The sequence below is a fragment of the Nycticebus coucang genome, chromosome 9 (assembly GCF_027406575.1).
Source record: "Nycticebus coucang isolate mNycCou1 chromosome 9, mNycCou1.pri, whole genome shotgun sequence".
Lineage (NCBI taxonomy): Eukaryota > Metazoa > Chordata > Mammalia > Primates > Lorisidae > Nycticebus > Nycticebus coucang.
Window position 1 is genome coordinate 94,311,326 of NC_069788.1, and position 22,094 is coordinate 94,333,419.

The 22,094-nt window shown below is 41.5% G+C and overlaps 1 protein-coding gene across 5 annotated transcripts in view; it reads right to left on the minus strand.

Moving 5' to 3' along the window:
- The window catches only part of TDP1 (tyrosyl-DNA phosphodiesterase 1), an 88,689-nt gene that overhangs the window by 20,133 nt on the left and 46,462 nt on the right, over positions 1-22,094 (minus strand). For all 5 annotated transcript variants that reach the window (XR_008382663.1, XM_053603871.1, XM_053603873.1 and 2 more), the window contains exon 14: positions 6,003-6,105. Coding sequence is in view for 4 of the 5 variants with exons in the window: in XM_053603871.1 (XP_053459846.1) it covers positions 6,003-6,105 (103 nt within the window). In the remaining variant the exon portion in view is untranslated. The remainder of the gene's footprint in view (positions 1-6,002; positions 6,106-22,094) is intronic.

A 22,094-nucleotide genomic window follows, 5' to 3' on the forward strand; every position in this document is an offset into this window, starting at 1 on the left:
CTAATTTAATAATTACACTTTAAGGGACACCAGAAAACATAATCAATAAGTTGATACTAGACTGCAAAGAATAAAGTCTTCATTTAAATTAACAAACTTTTATTAGGTACCTAAGACAAATCAAATATCACTTAGTGCTGGGCGCATAAAGTCAAATGTATCATGACATTAACCTCCAAACTGTTCTTTTTTTTTTTTTGAGACAGAGTCTCAAGCTGTTACCCTGGGTAGAGTGCTGTGGCATAACAGCTCACAGCAACCCCAAATTCTTGGGCTTAAGCGATTTTCTTGCCTCAGCCTCTCAAGTCTTAGCTGGGACTACAGGCGCCCACCACAACACCCAGGTATTTTTTGGTTGTAGTTGTCATTGTTGTTTGGCAGGCCTGGGCTGGATTTGAACCCGCCAGCTCTAGTGTACATGGCTGATGCTCTAGCCGCTGAGCTACAGGTGCCAAGCCTGTTCAAAGTAGTCTTAATCAAAGGGAAAGCTATTGACAGTTGCTCTAATTGCAAGTTAGTTTGATCTCAAAAGGCTGTATTTCTGGATTTGTTCATTTAATTGGAACAAGTAGTACTAGGGACTCATAAGCCTCCAGAGGTTTTAAATGGCATCTTTACCTTGAATGGGAAATGCTGCCTATCCATCCATTACAGTTTTTAGGCCATAGCAGAGTCATGTCACATGGCCACTTGGTTACTGAATGACAGATCTAATCATGGCTGTAGCGAAGTAGTGAACTGTGGCGCCCCCTCCAGGTGAGACTTCTGCAGTTCTGGGCATTGAACTTGACTGACTGGAGGAGGCAACAATGGCCTCTAGTCAGTACTCTGGAACACAGCGAGCGACATGGTCTATGGGTGAAGGACAAAAGTGGCAACTCCAGTTGCTGATCATGCAGAAATGTGGGTGTTATGGACACAGAGTTCTGCCCATGAAGTACAAATGTGGGCTGTTCTCAAGGCACTGAATTTTGGATAACATCCAGTTAGAAGGATGACTATAAAATTTTGTATTAAGTAAGTCTATTTGGCAAACATGTAACTAAAAATATTAAAAGGCATGTCTTAATAATATTGATGAGAGAAACCTAAAAAAAGAAATACTGTGCTGTCAGTAAACATTTTAGGATTATGATTGAGATAGAAATCTTTAAGACATTAAATGAATATATAGGGACTGACACTTTTTAAGAACTATAGCAGACTCCTAAGGGTGTATTTTAATTTCAACGAGACAGCTACAGGTGAGCTATTCCATATTGCAAGTTGGTTACAACATGATTTATGAACATTTTTAAGCACCTACTATACCAACACCCAGTGGACCAAATTCAGTCTCCACAGACACTGTTTTGCACATTTCTTCTCATGCTATTCAGTACGAGGCAATGCAGACTCCAGGGACTTAAAGGAAACATCATCAACTAACATTTCCCAGGTGACCCATGGGAAAGCAACTTGGTCTGGTCATGAGACGTACAAGGCAATGGTCACAATACAGTGAAACACGGGATGAGCCCCAGATTCTAGAATGTTGTGGGATACAGAGGAGGGGTGACAGGAGTCAAGTGCAGTAGATGGAGGTGGAGACGTCCGGGTGCCGTTCTCCATGCAGGGTAGGGCTGGCTAGCAGGGAGGACCTGGCCATAGAGAGATCTATGAATTCTTCATGGCTGGAACACAACATCTCAGAAATGAGAGGTCAGGGGTAAAGCCTAGCTAGTTAAGAGTCAGCTCACAAAGGATGCTATGCCAAGAAGCCTGCAATGTAATGGAACCAGATTTGTGGTCTACAGAGACCATGTTGGCAGCAGGCTGAGCAGCAGCACAGCGTGACCGGTGGAGGTGAGGTGGAAGCCATAGCAGTTAAGAGTTGACAGGCCCTACATGCACTGGTTGCTGTGATAGCAGCGTTAAGGAGTCAGAAGTGACAAGACTTAGCTGAAAGGGATTTCTGCACTTGAACTAGGAGAGTGAGGTGAATGGTAATAGTAACTAGCCATCAGATTTTTTAAATAGTGTGGTTCAAATGGTTAAGATGATGGTTTAATATATGCAATGTGCTGTACACTGAAATACCTTTTGAATAATGTAAATTATGATTTAGGAATTATATTTTATAAGATTCAACTTCTCTGAAAACTAGCCTGAGGAAATTGCTAATCTTTCTTAAAAAACTGATGGCTTCCTACTATTCGAGTGAGACCAGGGCCAGCCCCCATCTCCCAATCTCCTTCCTGTTGGGATTCCAACCTCTTATGGCCCATGCCCCATACCCTATCCCATTCTGGACACATGGAACTATTTGTTCTTTCCCAAATATAACATGTTCTGTTATCTGTCTGCAATCCTCACTCCTCTGACAGTGGGTTAAAGCCTGCAGTCATTTCTCTAGACCAGAATGAATGTCACTTCCTTCAGGAAGCCTTTCTCAAGTCCCCTGGCAGATAACACGCCCCTCTTTTCAGAGCCCTTCAGTTTTGAAAGCCCTATATCCCTAGTTCTTATCACATGCTGTAATAACTTGCATCTCTTTTCTCAAGTTATCCATGATTTTCCCAAAAATGAAGACTCCATCTCACCCTTCATCCTATTCCCAGGAGGAAGCACAGGGTGCTGCTTATAGAACAGAACTGAGTGTCCAGGAGACCAATCCCAGGCCACCAGAACATTCAGCTATGAGCTCGGGACATACTGTTAAGGAGGGAAACACCAAGTTGTTCTGTTGGACAGCCTCTCCTTCACCAGCTACGCATCTCATTCTTATGCTCATATAAACTCAGCAAAATGACAAATTACCTCATGGCATACATCTTTGGGTTGTTCTCAAAGTCAAAATCATAAATGTTAATTCTATGAAGGCCAAGCAAAGGTCTACTACTTTTACAGACGCTTCATATAACAGTAAACAACCCAGATTTTGTGATATAGTTGTTCAAAGACAAGGTCTCCCATAATGCAAAAACCTGATAATGCTTCTTGCAGACTGACAAGACATGTGTCAACCCACTTATGGGTGAAACCCTCTGGTAGTATCTACCTCTCAGGGTGATTTTCTAGTTTCCAATAATCCTTTCTTCTCTGGAAACAGGCCTACTCTTGGGGTACGGGGCTGGGAGAGTCCTGAGTCACAGAAGACAGACCCAAGCTTCATGAGTCACTGGAAACGCAGAACAGCCAGTACCAGAGCCACAGAGCCACACTAGTGGCAGAAAGCAACCAGAAAAGAGGTCACCACTAAGGGCCCCAGGAGCAGGCCTGTGAATCTATGAATTCTTCATGGCTTCATGAAGGAATGTTCCCTTCCTCCCAAATCTCAGGTGATTACTTCCTGATTCCATGATACTCCCCTCAGCATCTTTTCAACGAACCCTCTCCTTTTGTGGGCTTAAATTGGTTTCTATGAAACCCAACAAAAGAGCACAAATGCTAGGCTGGGCATGGTAGCTCATGCCTGTAATCTGAGCACTCTGGGAGGCTGAGGCAGGTGGATTGCCTGAGCTCATAGGTTTGAGATCAGCTTGAGCAAGTCCAAGAACCCATCTCTAAAAAACAGCCGGGCATTGTGGTGGGCACCTGTAGCCCCAGCTACTTGGGAGGTTGAGACAAGTGAATCACTTGAGCCCAAGAGTTTGAGGTTTCTGTGAGCTATGATGGCACAGCACTCTACTGAGAGCGACAAAATTGAGACTGTCTCAAAATAAATAAATAAAAACAAATATATAATAAAGAACACAAATGCCCCATTTATTCCTCTGGGTTCTGCTCACTCATGCTAAACACTTCCCTTACATCTTAGCACTCAGCTCACACCTAGGATGTCTCTTGTTTTATTACTCACAGATAGGGTCCCTATCTGACTTCTACAACCAGCAAGCCCAAGTTGACTATTGCTCCTGGAGAGGGGAAGGGCAAGGTCAAAACACTTCTGTGTATTGTTCACAATGTCTAATTTCAGCACCTTGCCAAAAGTCATTTATGATTCACTGGAGGACACAAGCAACCCAACCAAATGGGAAAACGGTTGATGGCAAGACAGGTGTGGTTTGTGGGCCTGCACCAGTGTTGTGCAGGAAGCATGCTAGAAAGTGCTGGTTCAGGCTCTGTATCCTGAGACATGGCAACAAACTGTTAGAGAATATGCTACCACCTTGGTATATTAATTACACAGTCATCCCAATTGGGGCCTAGCTCTTGAACCTGTTGGCATAGCACAAAAAGGGTTTATATTCTTGCCTGATGATCTCTTTAAATTATGGAATATCTACTTTATCTAGAATGTGCTATCAAGGGGCTCTTATTACAAAGGTCTAGAAATAAGAGCCTAGTATGAAGTCCATTTGGGAATTTTAATGATCATTCTCATTTTTTTTTTCTCTATTGGCCTTTTCTGATGTATAGAAAAAGAATACTTGAAATAAAAGTTAGTAGCTTAGTGGTCTAGAGGACCTGGAAGGGCCTATTACTATTTTCATGATCAAGGATTAGGCTAGCACAGTCAAAAAAGACTAGAATTTTAGAAATGCTGACAATAAAAGCCAAACAAGAGTGACACATAATTTATTCCATTACTTATTATTGGGAGATAATTCCAGCCTCAGCTTAAAACCACAGTTGCTATAATTACACCAAATTACTGAATGCTACTATCTCGGGGTTGTGACTTCAATGGTTTCTAGAAACTGTGATAATGCTTGGAAAGATCGTGGGAGGAATCAGAAGACAGGTTTGGGGGCTGGATCTCCCCTTTGGCTGTGGAATCTCCTCTATAAAGACAGGGCAACCATATACCTTATAGGGCTGTGGAAGCTGAATTTTTAGCTACAAGCAACATAGACCTTCTTTGTCTTACTTTGTAGGAGAGAAATAAAATGTGCTGAAATCTTATGATACCACCCTCGAAAGTGGCCAATGACATGGTTTTGTATGAAATTATGAGAGGAAAAGGAAAAGAACTGATAAAGACTGGAAGGGGAGGACAGAGAAAGGGAGAAAGAGTTCTTTTTCTGAGCATGGTGTGAGAAGAGAAAACAGTGGGCAAAGTCAGGGGACCGGGCGGGAGGGTGCCTGGAGACCAAATTCCCATGTGTTATGTGGGTCCTGATTTTAGGGAAAAAAAGCATTAGGTAGCTCACTGTGCAGGCAACTCTGAGCATGTGTCTAGAAAGTGCATGTGAGGAAGTGGGATGAGGGATCACAGGGCCTGTGTGTCTCCTGCAGGGGAAATGTCTCTTTGGCCTGTGTCATTCTCATGTTTATAGAAACAGATGACTTGCACAACCCAGTCCTACAGGCAAGCCAGCCACTTTGTCAGGTGTTTAGCTGCAGAAACCTCAAGCTGTTCCAAAGCTAGGAGACAAGCTGGTTGTGCTGGATATCCTGAGGGACAGTTTGCAACATGGTGCCTTTCCAGGGGCTCATCAGGCAAGAAGCACGTGTCCTTTGTGATCCCCTGAAGGTCAGCTGATGATGGGAGCTTCTCTGTTTCCAGCTTTGTCCTCTTGCCAATTCCTCTGCAGGTGTGATGCCATTCCCACCTCTCCACACACACCCTAAATCCCAGGCATACTTCAGACATTCCCACCAAACTTTTCAGCTTCCTATGTCCTCTAATTAGTCACACCTCCTAAAATGTCTTGCACCTGGTAACCAGCCAGGCCCCATTCCTTTGGCAACTTGTTACTTACCACCTTGTGATAAATCTTTACATCAGGATTCACATCAGGGCAAATATTGTTAACTTCACCCAAAACACTACCGTCAGTTTCTAATTAAGCACATGCCTTGAGAGCAGGTACCCAGCTTTACCTAGATTAGTGAGTGTTTAATAAGTTTATGAGCACAGACTGGTGGTGAAGAGCACAAGTTCTGGATAAGAGTCCTGATTATTACCTTCTGACCTTGGGCAGGTTGTTGAAACAAAAGGAAACACAAAATCCCAATTTGTTTCCCAAGTGACCAACTGGGCAGTTACAAGTGTGAACTTATAAATGTGAACTTACAAATGCTGAAGGGAGGAAAAGGACTCCAAGCTCATAGGAGCGGATCATTAGCTGGGCACCATTCTTCTCCAAAGCTCCCCAAGCAGCCTTGGACAGATTTGCGCTGCAGAGACAAGGATACAGAAGGGCTGACTCAGTGAGGCATCTCAGTGTGGGTCAACCTTGCACAGCTGCTAGAGCATCGGTCACAAAAATACACAGTCGCAACCATGTGCATTCAGTTTCTAGCAGAGTTATGGCATTTTTGAAATGGGAATTTAAATCCTGCTGTACTATAATCCTTAAGATCTGGGCGGCGCCTGTGGCTCAGTCAGTAGGGCGCCGGCCCCATATACCGAGGGTGGCGGGTTCAAACCCGGCCCCGGCCAAACTGCAACCAAAAAATAGCCGGGCGTTGTGGCAGGCGCCTGTAGTCCCAGCTACTGGGGAGGCTGAGGCAAGAGAATCGCTTAAGCCCAGGAGTTGGAGGTTGCTGTGAGCTGTGTGAGGCCACAGCACTCTACTGAGGGCCATAAAGTGAGACTCTGTCTCCACAAAAAAGAAAAAAAAAAAAACAAAAAAAAAAAAAACGATTTACCTAATGGCTAATCTGGGATAGCTTCACCCTCATCTGCATATTCCTGGGGGCAGCTATTAAAATAATTATCTTTCCATGGATTTTTTTTCTGCTTAAAACTCTTTTCCTTTTCATGACCTTGGTGTAGCCAGATTTCTGGTTTTATTGTTTATAAAAGCAGCATTTAAGGAAAATAACAATATTCTCTCACATAGTAGCATCTTAAGCTTCATATTTCTTTTTTCTGATTTTTTTGGCCAGTTAGTGGTAATTTTTACTTTCAATCTAAAGAAAACAGTCCTAAGGAAGCTAGATTGGTATTTGTATCTAGGGAGAAAGAGTTCATTTAAAATGTTTTATATGTTCAAAGAGTTATGGCTAAAAAATCCTATGCTGCTGCTGGAGGGAAGAAACTCAGAGGTGGTGAGTCACACATCAGGAATCTCAGGAGTGGAGAGGACAGAGTACTGAGGGGGGCACTTTACGAACTCTTCCACACCAAATGTGGCAGAGAACTGTCATCTAGTGATTAACATAAACCCACCGTAAATGTTTTTCCCAAATTCTCACCCATATTCTATTTTACTTTAAAAACACATAGGAAAGGTGGGAGAGAGGGTATGGAATGAGAAATTATCTAATAGGTGAGGGTTACACAAAAAGCCTGGACTTCACTGTGTAGACAGCCATCTAACAATCTGTCCATGTACCCCATAAATCTATAAAAATAATAAAACAAATAAAACAGCAAAACCTCACCTATTCAGAACCCTTAAAGACTGACTCTGTGAAAAACTGAGTATTTCAAGATTTGTTCATTGGCATATCAAGTGTTGTGCTGAGCTATACACTGGAACTGCTGTCTGTTGGAATGGGAGAGTCAAAAGCGGTTACCTAGTGTGACGAGAAAGAATGATCTCTATTAAGAGTTCTATGGAAAAGGAAGAATGTGGAAATCAAAGTTCAGGAAAACTGTTGAAGTGATTAAGCTCATTGTTAAAAAAGCACATTTATAGACCTTCCTGCCTACTGAGGGTAGGACACCTTTCTTTGATGCACAAGAACCATAATCATAAACGCCACTGTGATGTATCACAGAGTTTAAAGTAAACTGGCATACCTCCAGAAAAAAACATTTTCTTTAAAAGTCCAAGACCACAGTTTGCTTTTAGGTCTCAGCTGTCAGGAAAAGGTGATCTCCTGGGCAAGGACAGAGGTCTAATGGCAAAACTGCAAAGCTACACGGGGGAGTGTGAGGTAGAAGTAGACTTTCCGTCAAAGTTTCTCTCGCTTTCTAGACTATCATCTTCTGGGTAACTCTTGACTGTGGAGGTGGCATCATAACACCACAGGCCAGGGGTACCCTCTCTGAAGCTGCTCTCATTCATCCCTCACTAGTCATGCTTTCTCACCATTCCAAGAGTTGAAGGCTTATTCCCAAGTAAAGTTCAACAGAGACCATGAGGATACCCTTTCAGACACTTCCCCTCTAATCTCTCCACTGCATTTGGCTTCTACCAGAATTCCAAGCATTTGGAACCTTAAAAACTATCCTGAATATCGACAGACTAAAAGTCACTTGCAGGTTGTCTAGGTGACAAATCAAAATTCTTTGAGATATCTTTAGTTAACGCCTGTGGCTTGGTCGGTAGAGCGCCGGCCCCATACACCGAGGGTGGCGGGTTCAGGCCCGGCCCCGGCCAAACTGCAACCAAAAAATAGCCGGGCGTTGTGGCAGGCGCCTGTAGTCCCAGCTACTCGGGAGGCTGAGGCAAGAGAATCGCTTGAGCCCAGGAGTTGGAGGTTGCTGTGAGCTGTGTGAGGCCACGGTACTCTACCAAGGGCCATAAAGTGAGACTCTGTCTCTACAAAAAAAAAAAAACAAAAAAAAAAAACCCTCTCCCATTCTGGGTAATACTCTGAATTACTTGCAGCTGGGCAGCCAGGATGATGGGGTACGTATCTCTCTCCAAACTCTTACCCTGCTGGCTGTCAGGTGGGGGGCAGTATAGAAAAGCATCTACAGCAAAAGCACCCACATCTTTCATGAGACAGTGACACCACAGGGCTCTTTAGCTCTTGGAATTCCAAAGGAGTTGTAGCTTCTGTCCTCTTCTACACAGGACCCACTGTCCTTTCACTGCCTTGGCTTCTGTTAAGACATTTCTACCACCTTGTTCCCCTTGCCCTTGTTCTTCCATCTTTTATCTCTTTCTGGACTGGGCTGTTTCCTCCCTGCCAAGTGCTGTAGTACATTTTGTTGTTGCTGGATACTAAATGATGCTCCTTCACTCAAGAGGGTTGGGATATTTGATTTACTATGGGTTCTTTCAGGTACGGTGCTATTCTGTGAGATGGAGAATTCTAGAGGGCAGGATTCTGATGCCCCATGTTTCACTGTTTACCAGAAACTCTGCCCAAGCCACTAATAAGGTAATAATGATAAAGCAGTGGCTTCTGGGGGACAGAGGTATGTCAGTCATGATTCACCACAGAAATATATTTCTGATCACCACAGAAATATAACTAGGAAATTATATATATAATTGTGGCAGCTGTTTAAAGTCTTCCTAAGACTGTCATCTTTGCCTGCTATGGAGCTGGAAGTCTCCAGGGACGGTAGAAGCCAGGATGGACATGAAGCGACGAGCAACCAGCACGGACTGCAAGAATGAGCTGAAGCCCACGAGGATGGAAATGCATGAGAGTTTTTGTTGCCTCTGGTGTGGGTATCTTGCAGAAGCCAAGGCCTTCCTCACAAAAGTAAACACTAAACATACACACCTGGTGATCCCAGGAGTTAGAGAAGCTGGAGGAGGACACAGCAGAGGATGCAAGGTCCAGATGCTTTCTCGGCCCATGAGGGAGACCAGATCATAGTGACATGTATGTGAATTATGAAAATGGCTGCTGTTTCACATTTGCCCTCCAAGTATCTCTTAAGATACTGGGGCCCCTGGGGCCCACTCTAATAAAAAACATACAAGAAAAGGAATTCTGGAAAATGTGGTACAGCCTAGCCAAGCTGATCCATTACCAACTGTTATAAACTCAATATTCATGCTCCCCCAGAATTCATATGTTGACATCCTAACTCCCAATGTGATGGTATTAGGAGGCGGGGCCGCTGGGAGGTGGTTAAGTCATGAGGATACAGCCCTCATGGATGGGACTAGTCCCCTTATATAGGAGACCCCAGAGAGCTGCCTTGTTCTCTTTCCACCATGGGAGGATACAGTGAGAAGTCAGCAGTCTGCAACCCAGAAAAGGGCCTCACCAGACCTGCCGTTGCTGGCACCCTGATACTGAAATTCTAGTCTCTACAACTATGAGAAGCAAGTTTCTGTTGCTTATAAGCTGCCTGGTATAGCAACTGGAACTGAATAAGGCACAATGTCACGAAGATCAGTTATGTAACTAGGCAGTATACTCGGCCCCTTGCCTACAAGGAGCATAGATGGTGGAACTCCGCCACAGCTTACAAGGCGTGGCTACTCTCAGTCCACACCATGAAAATTTCATCTCAAAGTTTAAGTTTTTCAGAGTAAACTTGATGACATAACAAAAAAATCCCTAAAGGAAATATCAAGAGAACATAGGAATGACCTATAAGGTACATGTAGAAGAAAGTCAGGAAATGTTGAAAAAAAGAGCCCTGGACCCTGGATCAGGAGCACAGGTCTCCGTCTCATTTCCTCTACTAACTGTGCCTCCTTTGCCACTCTTCCTCCAGGGCTGTATGTCCCTCCCTGTCTCTAGAATGAAGACTGTTAGCTTATGAGATCAAAATCCCCCTTCCAGACAAGAGTCCACAATGACCAGACTAGACATCCATGCTCACATTAACTACGCAGTTTCCCTCCAGCACTCTGATCCTAAGATAAAATCCCTGATTTTCACTGAGAGTTTACCACTGAGCATTACAGGTATGGATAGGTATGGATAGGAACAGGTATGTTCCCCAGTAACACGCTGGGGAAACAACAGCTGTGGGAGCAAGGAGGGAAGCTATGAAGATCATTCTAGGCTAAACTCTGCTCCCTTACTCAATCTTTTTTTTTTTTTTTTTTCTTTTTTTTGAGACAAGGTCTTATTCTGTCACCCAGATTAGAGTACCTATAGTGGAAGGGTGTCACCACAGCTCACTGCAATGCAACATCAAACGCCTGGTCTAAAGTGATTTTCTCAGCCTCCCGAGTAGCCGAGACTATAGACACCCGCCATGTCCAGCTAATTTTTCTATTTTTTGTAGAAATGGGGTCTTGCTATTGCCTAGGCTGGTCTTGAATTCCTGGGTTCAAGCAATCCTCATGCCCCAGCTTCCCAAAGTACTAGGATTTATGGGCATAAGCCATCACCTGGCCTTCCATGCATCTTTCAAAGTCTAAAACTTTGGTAATCATAGCAGTTGTCATTATTGATGCCAGCATGAGCACCTTGTAGAGCAGCTAATTGGATTCACTTTTATGTTTTTGTTAGAAGATGTACAAGTCCCTGAGGATGACTGCTGTTATGGGAACATGTGTCCAAGGATAAAATATTTCATCATTAATTACTTAGTCTAGGCAGCAGCTATGCAAAGGGTACAACTTAACAGACTGAGGTTTCGGTCATCATATTTCTAGAAGACCAGGGCAGGGAGAACAGACACATTCACAGACCAATGCAGTGAAACAGAAGGTTAACAGTGGATGTTGGAGGAGCTGTAGACTGAGCAGTTGCAGTGGTGAGGGGGAAAACGATGATTCCAGCCAACACAACTGTTGTCCTTTTCCTGTACCTGCCACAGACCCACAGACACTGTAAGCTACCTTCCACTTTGCATTCACTGTAAGATTTTTTTATTGTCCTTTGCTTCTGTTTAATGGGCTGAAAATAAGTTTCACATGCTATAGGAATATCTTTGATCTAACTTTACTCCATTTCTCAGTAGCATGTGACTTCCACTATAAACCCCTGTTCCCACTGGCTTAATTGAAATATATTATTTTCCTTGTCTTCTGCCACATTTTGCTTTCTTCTTTCAACCTTAATGGCCCTGCTTACTCCTTTTCTTCTGCCTGATCCCACAATATTGAAAAGACAGGAATCTCTGATTAGCAAAAAAAAAAAAAAAAAAAAGGAAAAGCCAGGAATCTCTCCTATAAATATCATGTCAAGATATTAACATAAATGTTGGTTCCAGGAACTTAAGGAGACTCGCAGAGATAATCTACGTGGAGGTACAGAGGTCCACTCAAGTCACAGAATTCCTATAAAGCCTCAATGAAGAGACACTTAGAATCCTAATTTTTTTTTTTTTTTTGGAGATAAGAGTCTCACTATGTTGTCCTGGGTAGAGTGCCATGGGATCATAGCTCACAGCAACCTCAAACTCTTGCGATTCTCTTGCCTCAGCCTCCCAAGTAGCTGGGACTACAGGTGCCTGCCAAAACAGACCCATCTATTTTTTGGTTGCAGTTGTCATTGTTGTTTAGCAGGCCTGGGCCAGGCTCAAACCTGTCACCCTTGGTGTACGTGGCTGGCACCATAACCACTGTGCTACAGGTACTGAGCCCAGAATCCTAAATTTTAAAACAGGAGAAAAAAAATAATCAAAATCTAATGTGAGGATTAGACCTCAAAGAACTTCAGATGAGACTTGGCACCAGTAGCACAGTGGTTATGGCACCAACCACATACACTGAGGCTGGAGGGTTCAAATCCTCCTGGGACAGCTAAAACAACAATGACAACTGCAACAAAAACAGCCAGGCGTTGTGGAGGGCACCTGTAGTCCCAGCTACTTGAGAGGCTGAGGCAAGAGAATCGCTTAAGACCAAGAGTTAGAGGTTGCTGTGAGCTATGATGCCACAGCACTATACCGAGGGTGACATAGAGAGATTCTGCCTCAAAAACAAAACAAAACAAAACAAAACAAAACAAAAAACTTCAGATGAATAGATTAGATAACTTAAAAAATAAGTATATCTGAAATTATTTGAAAGTAAAAGAAATAAAAAAGAAATAATTAAACAAGAAAAAAAGCGAATTTGAAAATAAAAGCAGCTAATACACAGCACCTATTACCAGCCAGGCAACATTTTAATTCCTTTACATATTCTCACTCTCACTCACTCTATTAATCCTCATTCTAAACTATTAGATATCCATACTATTATTAGCCTTATATAACAGATGAGAAAACTCAAGTTCAAGGCTTTACAGGTGGTAAGTGGTAGAGCAACAATTTGAACTGAAGCTACTTCACTCTGGTCTGAGCGCTAAATTATTAAGCATATTATATCTTAGAAGGTCCAAAAGTGAAAAATAGTCACTGAAATTAAAAACTCTACTAATGAATAAAATAGCATATTCATCATAGCTGAGAACAAAATTAATAAACTAGAAGAGAGATCTGAAGAAATTAGGTAGAATGCAACTTGGAAAGAGGAAATGTGGAAAGACAATGAAGGCAGAAAGAAAGGCTCTAATGAGCATCTAATAAAAGTACAAAAAGGCTAGAGTCAATATGCTAAGAGATAACAATCATTTTACTGAATTGCCGAAAAATCAAATCTCTAAATTTAAGAAATGTATCTTGCCAAGACTAAATAAAAATAAAATAAATCCATACCTATTTATTCATTCTAGTTAAACTGAAGAACACCAAAGATAAAGAAAATCTTAAAAGCAGGTAGAGAGATTTTTCCATAAAGGAACAATACTTAGTTGATAATTTCCCAATGCCAACAAGCAAGCTCAAAGCCAATAGAAAAACTTCATTACAGAACTGGGAGAAAATAACTGCCCAATTAGAATTTTAAATCCAGTTTAATTATCATTCAAAAATGAGGGCTAAAAAGAAAGCCAGTTTGGAAAAATGAATCAGAGTTTATTACCAGGAAGAGTGCTTCAATAAAATAAAGGATATAGTCCAGAAATGGTCAAAACCCAGAAAACTGACAATACCAAATGTTGGTGATGGAGAAACAGAAAATCACTGCTGATGAGAATGCAAAATGACAGTCACTTTGTACGACAGCTTGACTTTTTTTTTTTTGAGGCAGAGTCTCATGTAGCCCTCAGTAGAGTCCTATGGCGTCATAGCTCACAGCAACCTCAAACTCTTGGGTTTAAGCGATTCCCTTGCCTCAGCCTCTGGAGTAGCTGGGACTACAGGTGCCCACCACAACGCCCGGCTATTTTTTTGTTGTTGTTGCAATCGTCATCATTGTTTAGCAGGCCCAGGCCTGGTGTATGTGGCTGGCACCATAAGCACTGTGCTACGGGTGCCGAGCTGCCTTTTATTTTTACTACCTATTAGGTCATGAATTCATAGAGAAAAGGTTCAGCAGCTCAGGAAGGCAGCACCTTTCCACTGAATGTGACAAAGCTTGCTATGCCTATTATGCCATGAATTCATGGGGAATAGGTTCCTGCACTTCATGCTCCTGCTCAACTGGTTCTCTTGGTTCTCCTGTGTGCTATGCTGTAATCCTATTATACCATGAGTTCATAGAGAATGGGTTCTAGCAGCTCAATAAGAACCAACGGAAAGGAGCCTAAGTGGGCTTCTTGGATGAAGCAGGCTGGCACTTCAGTTGAACCTAGGTATCTTTCTCTTTGGCTTCCTTCTTTTTCTGATCATTTTCCTTCAAGTGTTTTAGAAAGCTATCTTGGCTCTTAGAGCGCTTAATATGTTCAATACAAACATTAATCCTTTTGGCAGGAAATCTTGCCCTTAGTTTGTTTACAACAATGCCAACAGCATGCTGAGTAACACTGCACTCTCCCAGTTTTGTCATGGTAACATTTGTGGGACATGTCTTTTGGAACAGTACCCATTCCCTTGAAGTCTAAAATATCACCTTTCTTATAGATCCACATATATGCGACCAAAGGAACAAACAACTCCAATGTTTTCTAAAGGGCCTAGAAAACATGTATTGGGTGCTTCATGTTCGTCCCTTTGTGTTCGTCATTTTGGTGAATTACCAAAGATGGCATCTCCCAACTAAACAAACTTTTAACATATGATCATACCCCTTGGTATCTGCCCAGAGTTGAAAATTCATGTCCATGCAAAAACCTGAACATAAATGTTTTTACCAGCTTTCTTCATAATTGCCAAAATGAGGAAACAACCAAGATGTCCTTCAGCAGGTGACTGGATAATGTGGTACATTTAGACAATGGAATATCATTCAGTGCTAAAAATAAGTTAGCATGAAAACTTGCGGCAGAACCTTAAATACATACTGCTAGGCAAAAGGAAACAATCTAAAAATTATTACAAACTGTATTTCTAACTATATGACATTTTGGAAAAGGTAAAAGTCTGAAGACAGTAGGAAAGATCAGTGGTTCCAAGGCTTTGTGTCCAAGGGGAAGGGAAGGATGAACAGGTGGAGAGCATAGGGGTTTTAGAGCAACAAAACTGTTCTGTAATGGTGGATATGTCACTATGCATCTGTTAATGACAGAATGTACGACTCAAAGAGTAATGTAAACTATAGATTTTAGTTAATAATAAAGTATCAGTATTAGCTCATAAAGTGTACCACTCTAATGCAAGATACTAACATAAGTAGACGGTGGGGGTTGTGGTGACTGGATATATGGGAACTCTCCATACTTTTCACTCAATTTTTCCACAAATCTAAACTTTTTAAAAAATAAACTTTTTTTTTTTTTTTTTTTTAACAAGTAATAAACTATGACTACAAAGAAAAAAAGGCAAGGGACTAAATTATAATTTTAATGTAACATTAATAAAAATACCATCTTTTTACTTTCCCAGAGTGAGACAAGTTATTATTGAGTTTATATGGAAGAACAAATAGCCAGGAAAATCTCTCCTCCCTCAAACCCCCCGCCCCTCCAAATAGGGGGGAGAAGCTGGTTCTATCACATGAAAACGTTATAACTTAGGACAATGGAGTAATGATGGATGAATACAGAACCAAGGAAGAGAAGAGAAAATCTGTAAGGAGACACAAGTACAAGAGGAAATTTAATACATGATAAAAGAGAATTTTAAAATAGTGAGGAAAAGATGGCCTTTTAATAAATAGCATTGAAATAAGATAGCTACATTGAAAAAGGAAGATCTGATGACTCCTCACGTGTAAACCAGGATAAATTATAAATGGATAGATCTAAATGTAAAAAATGAAATCATACAAGAATCAGAAGAAAACATGGATTTTTAATTCAGGAGAGAAAACCTTTATAACTATACTCAAAATCCAGACACAATGAGGTAAATCAAAGAAGTCAAAATCAAAAGACAAATGACAAAAATCATAAAAAAAGCATCTGCAACTTATGTCACAGTGGCATATATATAAAATACATACAGCTATCAAAATTCAAAGAGTTTCTCAACTGAAAAAAAAAGAGCGGTTAAATAAAAATTGGGCAAAAAACATTAACATCTGGTTCTCAGAAGCACCAAGAAAAATAAATGAGAAAGCCTAGAATCTGTTTAAGGAAGCCTGTACTAAATGGCTGCACCCTGGGTCTCTTAGTTAGCAGCCACTGGTACAAGGCCCAGGCTCTCCAGCACTGACGTTCACATCCTGAGCTTTGGTCTTGCTCTGTGTGCTCACTACTTAGTATACAGGACAAGGCAGCTCTAAAAGGTATTCCCTACCATAATAAGCCCTGATAACTGGCCCCAGGCCTACTACTGGGTGCTTGATTCATTCAGTTCCAAAGTTAGAGGCTATTGTTTTTTTTCCCTCCATTGATCTGATCTTGCCCATTTTATACCTTTCCAAAATTTCTTGAAATTCTATCAATCAATGGCAGCTTCCTTATTCTCCAGTATTCTGGGTGCAGGTAAGATAGGCCAAAATTCTCAGTAGGTCATTCTGATTATAGCTAATCCTTTTATAAATGCAACTCTTTCTTCCAGAGTGTACTGGGACTGTGTCATTTATTTCTTTGGGGTTCCTTCTTAACATAACTAACTCTAGGAACCTAATAAAAGTTCAATCAAACTGACTGGCCTGAGCAGGACAGAGCATCTTGTGTTACCCAGTGGCCTCAAGTAATCTGGAGGGGTGTATAGTAGTCAGTCCCTTTGGTTTTACATGTCAGACTCAAATTATTTATTGATTTTCAGGAAAACAGGTGTAATATTAGAATTCTTAGGTAAAAATTTAAATAGTAATAGCTACGTTTACTTATTTTTCAGTGCTTGTAAGACATGGCTTTCCAAGACATTTAGTTAATGTAGACACTAGTGTTATAATCTGAAAAGCAGAAAGTTCAGAGCTGTCAGTCTGCTGTAGCATGCTGCTTTTTATTAATATCTCCTCTCGGATGCAGTGAGCTGCCCACATCCTCAAGCTTCCCTTTCCTCCAAGTCTCTCTAGTCTGACTTCCACTCAAATAATATATGTACTTGTAATTGCCAAGCCCAGTGGTCCTTATGTATTCCTTATTCTTCTAGCCTAGTTAGTTCTCAACTAGGAGTGATTTTGCCCCCAAGGGGCAGCTGGCAATGTCTGCAGACACTGTTAGTTGTCACAACTGGAGCACTGAATGCTACTGGCCATTTACAGGGTAGAGGCCAGAGCTGCTGCCAAGCATCCAACAATGCACAGGAGAGACCCAGTAACAGGGAATGATCAGCCCCGAATATCAGTAGAGCCACGGTTGAGACACCCTGGACTAGACCTCTTTGCTGCACCAATAGTTTTTCCCCCACTGTCTTTGGCATCTTTCCTTGGTTTTCTTTCTACTTAACTATTCTGGCTCTCTCCTAGCTCTGACTCACAGCTCTCTCAGTTGCTGCCCGCCCCAACCTGTACCCTCCACATTTATGCTCTGCCCTTTGGCTCATTCTCTTCCTTGGAGACTTTTCCACTTACCAGTTGAAACCAATACTCAACAAGGATGACTCACTCACAGCCATCTCCAGTTCTGAATATCAAATTTCCAAACTGTCATGCCCAACCATAAGCTGGATTTCTCTATTTAGATGTCACACCTTTACCCCAAACCCAGTACTGAACCCATTCAGCATGCCTTCCCCTCTGAAAAGCAGCTCTATCCTGAATTCCCTTTATCATTTGGTTAGACTCAAAAATCTCAGACATTTTGGATGGGTCTGCTCCACAGACAACCATATGCTGATCTACGGACAGGACACATTGAGCAAGCTGTCCGTGGATCAGCAGATCCAGTTATCAGTATCCTAAGCTTAGGGACATCAGCAGGCCCACAGGCCCAGCATAGTATCCTGAATAGGTTTTGAATGCATCTTCACAGATGGCAGAATAAATGAATAAGAAAATAAACCATGGGATGAAACTTAAAAACAAAGTGGGACAATAGAAGTGCCACACCATTTACCACTACATGATGTGAAGAAAACAGAGGTGTGCAAAACATTTTTGTCAGCTGCCCAGATGTTCACTAGTAAATGGGAAAAGGATGACCATGATGACGTGTTTAGGAAAGCCCTGAAACTTTATATACTATATCCTATAAAGCCTGGCATGGAACAGGCACTCAAACACTTGCTGAGTGAAGGCAAATGTACACAAAAGCTGAGAAAAAAAACAGTATCGGGGTCTCTCTGCTGGCTACACAGTCATCTGAGCTTGCTTGGCTAGGGCTACAATGACAGCAATGGCAGAAACTAAAATCTTTCCAGGTGGGCAATGCGTAAAGCGGAGGACGGGAAGCCAGGGCACTCTGGGTGGAGGGCCTGGAGAGCGGGAATAGGAAAGGCCTGGCCCAGCAGCAGTCTTAGTGTGGACGGGGAGGACCGGGCAAGTAGTTGCCTTAGGAAACAGGGGCCATAGTTACGTTTTTGAACTGTTTGTTCCCTTTAGAACCTTAGCAGTTCCCAAAGCAGAGGGATGACAGGGGTACATCAACTGAATCCTTGAGGGCAGAGACCACACTTGTCTTGTTTATTTAAAGCAGACCACACTTGTCTTGTTTATTTAAAGCATAATTAAAGCAGTGCCCGGCACACAGGCAAAAATATTCATGCTAGACCACTTGGTTTAAATCTCGGCTCTCCCAGCTTACAATTACTGGTTTGCTTAGAGACATGTTATTTAAGCTCTCAATGCTTTAGTTTTCACATCTCTAAAATGCAGATAATGTGTGTCATAGTATCTAGCTCCTCCTAACGGGAAAATTAAATGAGTTAGTATAAAAAAAGCACTCAGCTGGCATATCATAAGCACCACAGAAGTATTAGCTATTATTTATGAGAAGTTCACTCTGGAAACCAGTCCCTGTCAGGGGCTCCCAGTGGTACCTCCTCATCTCAAGCCAGAGGTGCATCTCACGCCCAGCAATGCCGGTGCACACGGGGCTAGAAGGCCCTATGGCCAGGGTCTCAACATCTTTCCATTAGGGATGATGCTTCAAGAGACCTGCTTACACAAGTATGGAAAGGGGCATGCTCTGTCTTTTGTCTGTAGAAAGCAAGACAACACAGGTGGCGATATGACCTTAAATCATCTTTCCTTTTTTTGGAGACAGTCTCACTATGTTGCCCTTGGTAGAGTGCAGTGGCGTCACAGCTCATGGCAACCTCAAACTCTTGGGCTTAAGTGATTCTCTTAGTGAAAGTAGCTGGGACTACAGGCACCCACCATAACACCTGGCTTTTTGTTGTTGTTGTTGCAGTTATCATTGTTATTTACCTGGTCTGGGTTTGAACCCACCAGCCTGGGTATATGTGGCCAGCCCCCTACCCATTGAGCTATGGGTGCCACCCAACCTTAGACCATCTCTAACATTTAATGGAAAATATCTGCAGACTTCAGTACTGATAACCATCATTTGTAACAAAGTACATGAGGCATACCAACTAATCCCAATATCTGAGTCACAGTGCCAGGCAACCCAGTCTACCTGATGACATCTGCAAGTATTTTTTTTGTGTGTGATCCAATTTTATTTTCACTAAAAACTCAAACAAAGGAGAGGAAGAAAAGATGATTTGTTTCAGAATCAAAGGAACTGACATTAGAGAGGTATTGTATAGTGATACTGAAGAGTAAAGAAGCAGAGGATGTCTTTTATGTTTCCTCAAAAAGCCATAGTGATTTTGTAGTCAAGCACTTGTCTCGCTTTCTCCCGAAGTGGCAGCACCAACATTCCTCCTCATCCCTGACTATCCCACATCACCCACTGGTTGCTAGGCGACCATAACAGTGATCAGTGCGTCAGGTCTCCACCTTGCTTTCTGACCATCCACAATACACAACTCTCATAACTGTTCTCACTGGGTTGGTCACCTATGCACACACCTATGTACTATCCTCTCAACCAAGGTTTCTCTTAAAGCTCATCTTCATGCCTGGTTGGTCCCGTGGTAAAATGTAAACACTATTTGTCATCATGTCCCAATGATTTCCACAACAGGCTGCCCATCAAACAGGATGATTTCATGGTAGGCTCAAAACAGATGGGAGGAAAATCTTATTAAAACAATAAATAGCTTTCCATAAAAAGAACCAGACAAAAGGGGAAATTGTCAGACAATTTAACATTCTAAGTAAGTTGAAGCTGATCAGCTAATTTTAAATTACTTTGAGCATATACATCTGGCTGAACATATACACCTTAATGAATAACAAGAGTAATTTTGAATACCACTGTTGTGGTGGGTGCCTGCAGTCCCAGCTACTTGCGAGGCTGAGGCAATAATTTTGAATACACAGAATAATTTTGACCAATTTTTTTTTCTTTCTCTTTTGACCAATTTTTAAATTAACCACATCACAGGTTTAGAAAGGGCTATGTATCTATGAGTAAGTCTTTAGGTCACATATTCTATATCTACGTGTTATACATGCAAAACACATAAGGCGCTTTCTTAAATTCCAGAAGGCTTAATGAATACGAGTCACTAATGGTCATGCAGTTAACTAGTATTAAATATATTATACAGTTAATAAGGAAACATCCATGTATATTTGCTATCATCATCCTCAGAGCATTACCTAAATAAAAGCTAAGATTATGAGTATTCTACAATTTAAGTGGCAAGGCTAAAAAGTGGCAATACCAAACCAAGACTTGGATCTCTCGACTCTATCTCAGGTTATTTCCTCCATAATATGCTGGCTAACAGGTAATACCACTATCTGAGGACCTTGGTTTGAAAATAATAGGATTAAAGCTATTAAATCCAAGAAACTTGTGGTAATGGCATCAGGTCGAGGAGCAGGGTGGCTAGGGAACAGGAAGACAAACCTTCTTTACATTGTGTACAATATGTAGTAAGTAGGTAGTGCTACTTGAAAAGTTTTCTTTTTGTTTTAGAGAGTCTCACTTTGTCACCCTTGGTAGAGTGCCTGTGGCATCACAGGCCACAGTAACCTCTTGGGGTTAGGTGATTCTTTCGCCTCAGCCTCCTGAGTAGCTGGGACAACAGGTGCCTGCCACAATGCCCGGCTATTTTTTTTTTACAGTTTGGCCGGAGCCGAGGCTGGGTTTGACCCCGCCACCCTCGGAATATGGGGCTGGCGCCCTACTCACTGAGCCACAGGCACCCTTGAAAAGAGTTTTGAAAAGGGTTCTGATTCAAATGTTTATTGTTCATTAACCATAGGCCATGCAGTGTCAGATGATAAGGATATGAAGAATAAAGCCAGGCACCTGTTCACAAACAACTCATGATACAAAGAAGCAAAAGGACCCACATAAAGAATCAAAGGAAGATATAAAAAGGACCAAGCAAACAAGTGCCATGAAGATGCAAAGGAAAAAAGAATTATGTATGCTGAGCTAGAAAAAGTTTCACTTAAAGGGGAGCATATGAAATAGAACTTGAAGGAGAAGCATAATTGACCTAAAAAGTATAAAAAAATCTTAAAAGTCTGAAAAGCAGTCTGAAAATGAACTGCAATGAGGTTCAGGGGAACACCATTCACTCAATCATTCAATGTTTTTCTGAAATACTATGCGCGAGGTGCTGTATTAGTCTGACAGAAGAGACAAACAGTAAATGGATAATTACCAAAAGCCTGGTAAGCAGGAAAAGTAGGTAATTACTAACTCATTTTCTCTCTAGAACAAAAACTTCTAATGCAGGTTGTCCAATAAAACAGAAAATTCATTAAAAATGATTTTAGCACAGATTTTATGATTCTCAGTGATACTATAGCAACTATTTACTAAAACATGACCCAGGATCTATGAAAAATGTTTTTAGTAAGAACCTCAATCACTACACATAATGAAAGAGAGGAAATGAAAACTGATTTGTATTCAAAAGAGTAAAATTGAAAGCAAAAAATATATCCAGGCTAGCATTTTTAAAAAACGATTTGATAAAACAAAGTCCCCATAAAAAGGAAGCCCATGTCTTCTATTTATGATGGGTACAGAAATAACAGTTAATAAGATATTAGGTATATGCCATAAGAACTACATGAAGTACACTAATGTGACTTTTCTTTTTTTTCAAGATTAGGAAATCAGATCTTTTGTGGTACTAGTCATCTTCTGTAGGACTATTAATTTCAACAACTCTACATACCCATGTGAACATGGTTCCCTCCAAAGCACTT